Source organism: Rhinichthys klamathensis, unplaced genomic scaffold (genome assembly GCF_029890125.1).
Source record: "Rhinichthys klamathensis goyatoka isolate OS25496 unplaced genomic scaffold, OSU_Roscu_1.1 h1tg000275l_1, whole genome shotgun sequence".
NCBI classification, from domain to species: domain Eukaryota; kingdom Metazoa; phylum Chordata; class Actinopteri; order Cypriniformes; family Leuciscidae; genus Rhinichthys; species Rhinichthys klamathensis.
In genome coordinates, this window is record NW_026606794.1 from 2,071,656 (window position 1) to 2,082,135 (window position 10,480).

Consider the following 10,480-nt stretch of genomic DNA (forward strand, 5'->3'; position numbering starts at 1 on the left):
GCCCGCTGATGTTGGTGAATACGGGCAGAGTATGGGTTCTTCCATGCCTTCTCGATCTCCAAGTGCAGATCAGGAAGGAATGGAAGGCTCACCCGAGCTGGTGGTGTACGGCCGGGGAGAAACCGATCATCGAGCCTTCCGCGAGCGGTCCCTCCTCTAGCCCGCTGCCAAGGCAACCGCAGCCTGCCAGCAGCGCACTCCATAACATCCACCAGCTCAGCATACACGGGGCAGGATGGCTGAAGAGGTTCAGGATCTTCCTGATCATAAACCTCCTCAACCATCTCCTGCGTGTCCTGAAGAGCCTCAGCTGCAGGCACAGTCGGTGAAAAATCTTCCCCATCGACCTGCAGCTCGCCCTCATCAGCCGTTGAATCATCTGAGAGGTTTACAGCCCTCTCAAGGCGATCAACGAGCTCCATCTGAGAACCCCATGATGTAAGTCGCCGCTCGGCCTCAGCACGAGCGGGACCTGCACCACGAGGAACAGATGCTGAGCCCCCTTCACTCAAGAAGAGGGCCAGATGAGAGCGGAGCGTTTTAAGAGAAAAACGCTCGCAGTTCGCACAGAGGGTTCCCTCGAGAACCTCCCGTGCGTGCTCTTCTCCCAGACAAAAAACGCACAGCTCGTGTGTGTCAGCCGGTGTCAGAAATCTCGGACACGGGTCGGCACACTTACGAAAACAATCTGCTTTTGCTGTGCGTTTCATCTTACCTTTCTCTTTTCGCTCGTAACTTGAGTAGCGTTTCATACAAAACAGTCCCTGAAGACGATGAGATGATTTGTCATGTTTGCAAGGCGCCCTTATATACTTCCAGGTCGCACGTTAATCATTTCACCTAATGATTCACGGGCTGTCGCCGGTCAATGTGATTGACGTGATTTGATAGTGATTTCAGACACCTGTCACGCCTGAGGCGTTCCCCATAACGTCGATGACGTATTGTTGAGTTCCCTTCGAAAGGGAACTGAAATGTTTTTAATGTGTATTGTTTGATGTTGAAATATTCGAAACATTCTGCATGTTTTCAATCACAGTTCTGCAAAAGCTTAAAGTTTACACAAATAACTTCCAACTGGCCTCTGGATATGAATTGTATTTAAGAGATAAAACACAAACGCATAAATTAGAAAAAGGGCACAAAACATTATCATTATCACATTTCTAATAATTTAATTGTTACTAGAAACGTCTCGGTTAGGTATGGTAACCCTCGTTCCCCGAGTAGGGAACGGAGACGTGAGTCAGAAGTGATTCTGACGAATGGGGATATCTTTTCTGAGAGCCTATCTACTTCAAGTGAAATAAAATGAGCCAATGCACATTGGCATGCGATAATTGCACCAACTGCTGTGCATCGCGGCGCAAGCATATAACAAGCAGCAGGTGCGTTCGAATCTTTGTTTTTCCGCTGAGGAGCCGGACCTGACTCGGCTGTACAGCGGAAGCTCAGCAACTGTGGCGAGGGGACTCACGTCTCTGTTCCCTACTCGGGGAACGAGGGTTACCATACGTAACCGAGACGTTCCCCTTCGTCAGATCACTACAACGTGAGTCAGAAGTGATTCTGACGAATGGGGATATCTACCAAAACGCCACGGCTGCTGGCCCTTCCAGCACTCCGTTTGAGCCTCCTGGCCTGACCGAGTGTTGGGCAGAAGTAGGAGCTCTAAGCAGAGAAGGTCAGTCACTGCTGTTCCGCAAGACCCACTCAGTGTGACTTATTGGATAACGCTGGGAAAGCGTGCCCTTGGGAAAGGGAACGCTGCGGAAGCCACATCCTACCCCGGAGGGAGGTACTGTGACGGATACACATATGGACTAGCCAAGCAGGGTAGTACAACATATGGCAGTCTCTGGGGTGGTTCCAGCCTACTTATAGGGGGGAAAGAACACCAGCATATATGTCAGAGTGGGCTCTGTCGAGGGAAAGACACGGGCTCGTCCGCAGAGGAGCTGATCGTGGAGGAATACACATATGGGGTCCGTAACAGACGAAGAGCTGATCTGACGTCCTGAAGCTTTGCGTTCTGTCCACGTAAACCCACAAAGAGCGGACGGGACAGAGAAAAGCTTGGGCTGGGTCTGCCTCCTCCGAAGGCAGCGCTTGCAGGCTCACTACCTGGTCCCTAAAGGGAGTGGTAGGAATCTTGGGCACATATCCGAGCCGGGGTCTCAGGACAACGTGAGAGTTGGCCGGCCCGAATTCTAGGCACGATGCATTGACCGAAAATGCTTGCAGGTCCCCTACCCTCTTGATGGAAGCCAGAGCGGTCAGGAGCACTGTCTTTAGTGACAAGATCTTTAACTCAGCTGAGTGCAATGGTTCAAAGGGAGGTCTCTGCAGTGCGCTGAGCACCAGAGACAGGTCCCAAGAGGGTATAGAGGGGGGGGCGAGGCGGATTCAGTCTCCTCACTCCCCTCAGGAACCTGACGATCAGGTCATGCTTTCCCAATGACTTACCTTCAACTGCATCGTGATGTGCGGCAATAGCGGCAACATACACTTTGAGGGGGAGGGAGACAGCCTTCGCTCCAACCCACCTTGCAGGAAAGAAAGCACAACTCTGATCGGACATCTTCGGTGGTCTTCCCGGTGGGAAGAACACCATTCAACAAACAGGTTCCCAGTGTTGTGCCTGAACGCGTTCATTGAACTTCATGAACTCGTTCATATTTTGGGCGAACGTGAACTGAACGTACTATATTACTGCCTGATGAACGATACTGTGAACTCGTTCATTCTGGTGTCTGTGAACGCACGCTCTCTTAGTAACTTCGTTCAATCGGGTGCCAGATTTCTATAGAGCCTTCTAGATGAAAACCCAGCTAAAACACACCATAAACAGGCCTTAATATGTAGCGAAAAAAACACCCAATCTGGCAACACAAGCCACCAGTGTCGCACCGCGGCCGCCGCATGCGTCATCAAAACAAAAAGCAGCATGAGGTCGACAAAGCATCGAGGAGGCGTCGTATGATCATTTAAACGAGTTTTATGACAAGGTCGGTGAGGATGGGAAAAATCTTACATTTCTGTGCAAACTTTGCCCGCCGATAAAATAATTGCTGTCTGTGGTTGTATGGGCTGTGGCAATAATTTAAAACAAAATAAATAGCTCGCAGCAACATATGGAAAAAAGAACTATGAACTAGTTCATTTTTTGGAACTGTGAACTTAGTTAAAAATTTTGAAGTATGAACTATGAACTGAACTAGTTCATTTTAAAATGTGTGAACTGAACTTTGAACTAGTTCATGTAGAAAGTGAACTTTCCCAACACTGCAGGTTCCACTTCAGAGCATAGAGGCGCCTCGTTGAGGGGGTTCTAGCAGAAGTGATGGTCTCTACCACCGGTTGGGGATAGGTCACCTAGAACCTCCATAGAGCCATAGAGTGCCCGTCTCTGAGAAAGTAGGTCCTTCCTCAGAGGAATGGGCCAAGGAGGTGCTGTTGTGAGGAGCATGAGTTCTGGGAACCAGGTCCGGTTGGGCCAATACGGCGCAACTAACAAGACCTGCTCCTCGTCCTCCCTGACCTTGCACAGTGTCTGTGCGAGAAGGCTCACTGGGGGAAACACATACTTGCGCAGGCCCCGGGGCCAGCTGTGTGCCAGTGCATCCGTGCCGAGGGTTCCGTCGGTCAGGGAGTAAAACAACTGGCAATGGGTCGAGTCCGGAGAGGCAAACAGATCTATCTGTGCGGCTCCGAAGAAGTCCCATATCAGCTGGACCGCCTGGGGATGGAGACGCCACTCTCATCGGCTGCACGATTGAGCACGCCAGGGATGTGAATGGCACGAAGCGACCTCATATGCTTCTGAGTCCATAGGAGGAGATGGCGGGCGAGTTGCGACATGCGGCGGGAGCGTAGATCACCTTGGCGGTTGATGTACGCAACGGTCGCAGTGTTGTCTGTACGGACCAGAACGTGCTTGCCACGTAGCGGCCCTTTGAGGCGGCCCAGTGCAAGGCGTACTGTAAGCAACTCAAGGCTATTGATGTGCCAATGCAGTTGAGGCCCCGTCCACAGACCTGAAACTGCATGCCTGTTGTACGTGGCCCCCCAGCCGATGGCAGAGGCATCTGTGAAGACCACAGCATGCCTGGACACTTGTTCTAGGGGAACGCCTGCCCGTAGAAACGAAGGGTCCGACCACCGGCTGAAGGTTTGGAGGCAGTGCGGGCTGACGTGCACCCGGTACGTGCCACTCTGCCACGCCCATCTCGGGACTCGGCCGTGAAGCCAGTGCTGAAGCGGTCTCATATGAAGCAATCCGAGCGGCGTTACTGCGGCGAAAAAAAGTTTCAGTGGGACTGCTGTCCTGCTCTTGATTGTACTCAAGCAGTTCAACACTGACCGGACACACTCCTCTGTGAGTCGCGCTGTCTGGTTGACCGAGTCCAACTCCATACCGAGATAATAGATCCTCTGCACAGGGGAGAGTTTGCTCTTGTCCCAGTTGACCCGAAGGCCCAACAGGCTGAGGTGACGGAGCACCATCTCCCTGTGTTCACACAACTGATCCCGAGACTGAGCCAGAATCAGACAGTCGTCGAGATAGTTGAGAATACGAACGCCGCGTTCTCGGAGTGGAACAATGGCTGCCTCTGCGACTTTCGTGAAGACGCGGGGCGACAGGGACAGCCCGAAGGGCAGGACTTTGTACTGATATGCCCGTCCCTCGAACGCAAACCGCAGGAACGGTCTGTGTCGAGGAAGAATCGAGACATGAAAGTACGCGTCCTTCAGGTCTATCGCTGCAAACCAATCTTGGGGACGGATGCACTCGAAAATGCGTTTCTGCGTGAGCATCTTGAACAGGAGCTTGTGCAGGGCCCGATTCAACAAGGTTCGCAGGTCCAAGATTGGCCGTAACCCACCGCCTTTCTTGGGTACAATGAAGTAGGGGCTGTAGAACCCTGTCCTCATATCGGCTGGAGGAACCAGCTCGATTGCGTCCTTCGCCGGTAGGACATCGATCTCTGCCCGCCAGACAGGGGCATCGGAACTCCGCACAGAGGTGAAGTGGATACCCCTGAACCTGGGAGGGTGCCGGGCGAACTGAATCGCATAGCCGAGCCTGATGGTACGGATGAGCCAGCAAGACGGGCTGGGAAGCGCTAGCCAGGCTCCCAGACACCGCGCAAGCGGGACCAACGGGACCACAGACCATGTTGAGGAACCACACTTTGTCGGGCTCAGATTTGTTATCCATGAGCGCCATTTCAGCGTGCCTATAGCCCAAGCACGTGATACAGCGATCATGCCCATCAGCCAGTGTCAAACATTGACCGCATCCAGAAACACACGATCTGAATGACATCTTGAAAAAGACGCAGACAGATCGTGTTAGCTCTTTTAGAAGTGCTCTGAGGTGCTGAAACGCACAGGGGGATAGCCGCGGCTACACACAGGGGAATAATGCAATCCTGTGTGAGCACTCACTCTCAGTGTCACGCCCACCGAACCAACAAAGCTGTGAAAACAGCTGTTTTCGCTCTCAACTGTTGAGACGGAGAGATCACGACCACCGCTGTTCGCGCCGTCACACCAACACCACACACAGAGGCTTCCTCGCAGAGACTCGACAAACACCGTGTAGAAATCTTGCAGGAGACAGGAACAGCATTCACTGTCTGGCTCCGAAGCGAAAGACAAAGATGCGAACGCACCTGCTGCTTGTTATATGCTCGCGCCGCGATGCACAGCAGCAGGTGCAATTATCGCATGCCAATGTGCATTGGCTCGTGTTATTTCACTCGAATTAGATAGGCTCTCACAAGCGATCCCCATTCGTCAGAATCACTTCTGACTCACGTTGTAGTGATCTGACGAAGGGGAACCAAGACACTACTTAGAAAAGGTCAAAAAAAGGCTCTAAAAGGTTTCAGTGAATAAAGGAGAGAATTGGAAGAGAAGCTATAGACGAATCCGACGAGCGTTCTGTGTAGGCTGCCATCTTGTGGCGACGCCATTACTGAGCTGTTACCGGTATGTAAACAAACCTCCGTGATAACCATAGACTGTGGTGATAACGCACCCTCGATGACAGCTCTATGTGACAGCTACAGCCAGGCAGAATGACTTGTTGGGTTGATGATGTTAGACAGTGGCCTCCAGTCACAGATGAAGGTACAAACGATCTTACAGATTATTTATGAAAATAGCTTGGCAAGCTAGCTAGGCTAACGTTAGCTAACGAGGAAATTATAAAAAGATCTGTCCATTTGGCAACAATAAATAAATGAATGACATCAAATAAACGAATTCATGTTTTTCATTTGTGTCCATTATTTATCTAATTTTCACATTGCAAAAGGCAAGGGTAAGGTACAGCTAGAAAGTATACATAATATCGACCAATTAGTGTTTTTAAACCATGGAAAGAGGTCAATATAACAGCAGGAGAACAATTATGTCACATAACGTTACATTTAGCTCAGGAAAGCCATTTAATGACCATAGCATGTTAATTGAATAGAAAAAATAGCTAGAGAGGACATTTTGCTGAGCACTATATTACATATTCATTATATATATTTTTTTACTTATGTCATTAAATAATTGTTATTATAACAAAAAATGCATATTTAATTTAATTTATTTTAAAAAAAAATCTGTCACAGTCAAGCAAATCAAACATTAACAACAGACATAACAGTAGCTGCTACTGTTACTAACGTTACTACCCCAATGCGCCCCTTCTGTTGTTTTAAAGGTATTCAAGAGTATTTTCTCCTTCGCCTGGCATCCGATGATTTTTCAAAATGCCAACATGTTTTCCCACTCGACATTATAAAAGTTGTAACGTTAGTGACAGTCGTAAATCGCGGGCTGTTTATTCCAGTGGACGCAAGTTGCAAATAAAACAATAGGAGGCAATGGCGCAACGCTACCCAGCAACAGCTCAGTAATGGCGCCCGCTTACTTCCGGTAGTTTCGCCGGATTCGTCTATACAGAGAGACCAACAATTAATTTGGGGAAGCAAAAAAAAAATATATATATACGGTAGCATAGATTTTCTAATTAAATCAGGCAATTATACTTTTATTGTATTTATTATTTATTTTGACTGACTCTTTATTTCCACAGCCAAAGAGTTGTGTGCTGAGGCTACAAAAAATCTTACTGAAGACTTCCAAAAGTATTATGTTGGTGTTATGTCGGGTGGCAAAGTGACATGTGTGACTTCATGCAATAACAATCATCCTCAACCAAAAACGTGTATGAACAGCGGCACCTGTGCAGTTGCTAAACAAGGTCCAACCTGCTAGTACGTACTATCATCACACAATTGTATTATTTAACTATATAGTGGTGGTTAAAGATATGGGCTGGAAACGGAATGATTGTACGTCTGTCCCCGACATAGCCTAAGTGTATTTTTTTTTTAAATAAAAGCATCAACTAAATGGCTAGTTTGATTATAGAAATATGAATATATACTTAAATTGGTGTGTAAGCAATATCAAAAGTTTGAATCCTTCTGACAGGATGAAATATTTCATGTGATCAAGACCAATGATTGGTGCAAGACCAGTCTAAAGAACTGGAATGATCTAAACTAAACAAAAGCAATTACAAAGCAATAGTAAAAAATATGTACAGATGTCTTTATGAAAATTGAAAAGGACTTATAATGCATCTTTGCTCTAGTTGCCACCAAACTGATGCTAAGTGGTTCTTGGGAGAGGACTGCAGTTTCCAGGTGTACAAGGTTGGATTATATGCCGGATTGGGAATAGTAGCAGCCATTGCAGTAATAACTATAGCAATCCTGACAGTTTATCTCGTGATAAACAAACGGACGGTAAAAAGGTAAGCTATTGCATGAAACTTCAGAACTGTTTAGTTCAGCAATATTTTTGGAATAATGAGTCGCACTCTTGAGGTCATAACAAGGCATTTCAATGAGGTTCAAACTGGGCCTCTCCAGAAGGCATTTTTTATTTATTTTTGCTGAAGTCATTCAGTTGGCCATTTACTCCTGTGCTTTGGGTCGTTGCCTTGTAACATCACCCAACGTCTGTTGAGCATCAATTGGTGGACAGATGGCCTGCAGAATGTCCTGATAAACTTTTGAACATTAGATCATTGCACGATCATTGTTCCGCGAATGCCCTGAAAATAACAATCCATCAGTTACTCTCAAGTCCAGAAAGGGCAGTTTGCTTGAGAATTTTCTAATTCCATTTGTTTATTTAGCGGTATTTTTACATGTATGAGGGCTACAATCCTGTCATGAAATCTGTGGACGATTCAAAACTTTCTGACAGTCCCTCTAAAAATCTGCGATAATGCTATCTCTCAGGTTTAATGAAAACAGCTTATTTTCCAAATGTGTATTGTGTACGGTGTTATGTTTTTATGTCTTCCTGTCCATAACTCCATTTCTTTGACTTACAGGAATAAAGACATTAAGCAAGAGCTAGTGAAAGAATGGTTAGATGATGACTTTGAGTGGCCACCACAAAACAAAACATCATACTCAGGTACCAAAGAAATAACTGAACATTTGAATCATTCACCAAATTATTGTTGTGCACAATTAATTAGTATTAACAGTAGTGTTATTTTTAGAAAAATCTGTTACATAAAACACTTGGTATTAACCTGATTTGATAGGTAAACATTCATTTATTCATTCCCAATCTGTTCACTGTATTTCAGATACAGATTTTTTTTGCTACTAGCACAAAATTGAGAGCAACTCAAAAAGAAAGGCTCAGTCTCGTTCCGAATGCATGCATTATGTGAAATATAATATTAGCGAGTGTACATCATTTGCACAGCATAAATCACTAATTTATACCCATAACCTATACGGAGAATTAAAGATCACTACACCACTACAAATAAATGTTTTCATTTTGCCTTCCTGTGCAATAAGAGCACTGTAGTCTGATCTAAAATAAACTAACGTTGTGTATAGAAGATCCCCCCCCCCGCCGCCCCCCCCCCCCAAGTTTGAATATAAAATTATACATTTTTAACCTCTGATTAGTCAACTTACCTTTTTTGTATTTCCAGATGGCACGTATGATAATCCTGTATACTCACGTAAGCAGGACAGTTTTGGAAAACCAGATTTCTCTGCAGATCGATTCTACACCCAGAATTTCTCACCTGATCCTGATATTCATCTCCGCTATCTTCAGAGAGATCAGCCTGTGAGTACTGACAGGATACACAGATAAACATGTATCAGCATATGTTGTTCATACAAACAGTCGGTATAAAGTAAACAAATCTAAAACTATGTGCAGCCACACATATGTATGTCCACAGAAGGTACCTGTTACAAACAGCCAGTACATTTTTCTTGTACTGTTTTATCTGTAAGCATTGTAGCATCACTATCATTGTTTTTAGAAAATTCCTCATTATGTCTTTTGCTCTTAACAGATGAAAATGGACAGACCTCAGATCCGGTCATCATTTGATATTTAGTGTGATTTTCTAAACGCATGGAATTTAACACAAGTAGGGTGGCTCTGTTTGACATATTGAATATATTTGTTGCTTTGATGCTTTCAAAATATCCAGTCTTGATGTATTAAGCTCAATTTAGTTGCAAATAGAGTTCTATTTATACCATACAATTTAGCAGTAGTACAATTGTGCATATATTCTGTATCTCAGATGTGTGACAAACATTGTCCGACCATATGTTTCATTACATGATGAAGAGAAGCAGTGAAACTTCAGAAATGCCCTGCTACCCTTCAGATATATTATTAAAATAATGAAGGTAGCAAAATAAGAATATAGTGTAGAACTATATAATTTTACAGGTTTTACTTTGTTAGTGCTCTTCAGGTGTCTTTGTGTTTTATTATTGTTCATTATGACATTGCATTAATATGAATTGGTTTGTAAATTACATATTGACCACAAATTATTTATTAACATTACTTCACAAATTATTTATTATCATTATACTCCACATGTTTGTAAATTGACACTTGCTTATGTTCAAATTAATAAATATCTATATTCTCAATTGTTTTAGGTGTCTTTTTAAAAAAATTGCAATCGAATACATGAACAACAAAATAATATTCTTGAGCTATTGCCAGCAATAAGAAAACGTCAAATACAGATTTAAACATCTAAGATTTTGAGCACATCAAGAGATAACAGAGAGTATCTTTATTAGTTCTCTTTGTAATTTTCCAATTCACAGACATGCAACACTCTTTTGTTCTTCCAAAAGCACTGGTCATAGGGCTTTCTTACTCTATATTCCCATAGTATATTCCACCACTCAATAGCTTGTTTTCATATGACGTCACGCCACTGCGTTGCCATGGCGCGAAATGCAAATGGAGGGCAGGAAGTGATTTGCTGTATTTAGAAAGCACTATAACAAACGACTCGGTTACTAACGTAACCTCGGTTCCCTGAGAGGAGGGAACGAGTATTGCGTAAGTAGCTTACGTTATGGGAAAACTCCTTTTCTCGAGAAATATT

General features: G+C 45.0%; 1 protein-coding gene and 1 long non-coding RNA gene across 2 annotated transcripts in view; one reads left to right on the forward strand and one right to left on the reverse strand.

The window, feature by feature from the left end:
• muc3a (mucin 3A, cell surface associated) overlaps positions 1-10,010 on the forward strand; it is a 30,206-nt gene extending 20,196 nt beyond the window's left edge. The window contains exons 7-11 of the mRNA XM_056268656.1: positions 7,100-7,280; positions 7,664-7,825; positions 8,414-8,499; positions 9,038-9,177; positions 9,413-10,010. Of these exons, the coding sequence (XP_056124631.1) occupies positions 7,100-7,280; positions 7,664-7,825; positions 8,414-8,499; positions 9,038-9,177; positions 9,413-9,457 (614 nt within the window). The 3' untranslated portion in view covers positions 9,458-10,010. The remainder of the gene's footprint in view (positions 1-7,099; positions 7,281-7,663; positions 7,826-8,413; positions 8,500-9,037; positions 9,178-9,412) is intronic.
• Positions 2,997-3,288, reverse strand: LOC130102683 (uncharacterized). Its single transcript, XR_008809258.1, has 2 exons — positions 3,207-3,288; positions 2,997-3,047 (listed from the first exon to the last, which is right to left on the reverse strand). It is a non-coding gene; the product is annotated as an uncharacterized LOC130102683 (long non-coding RNA).
• Positions 10,011-10,480: the final 470 nt, after the last annotated feature.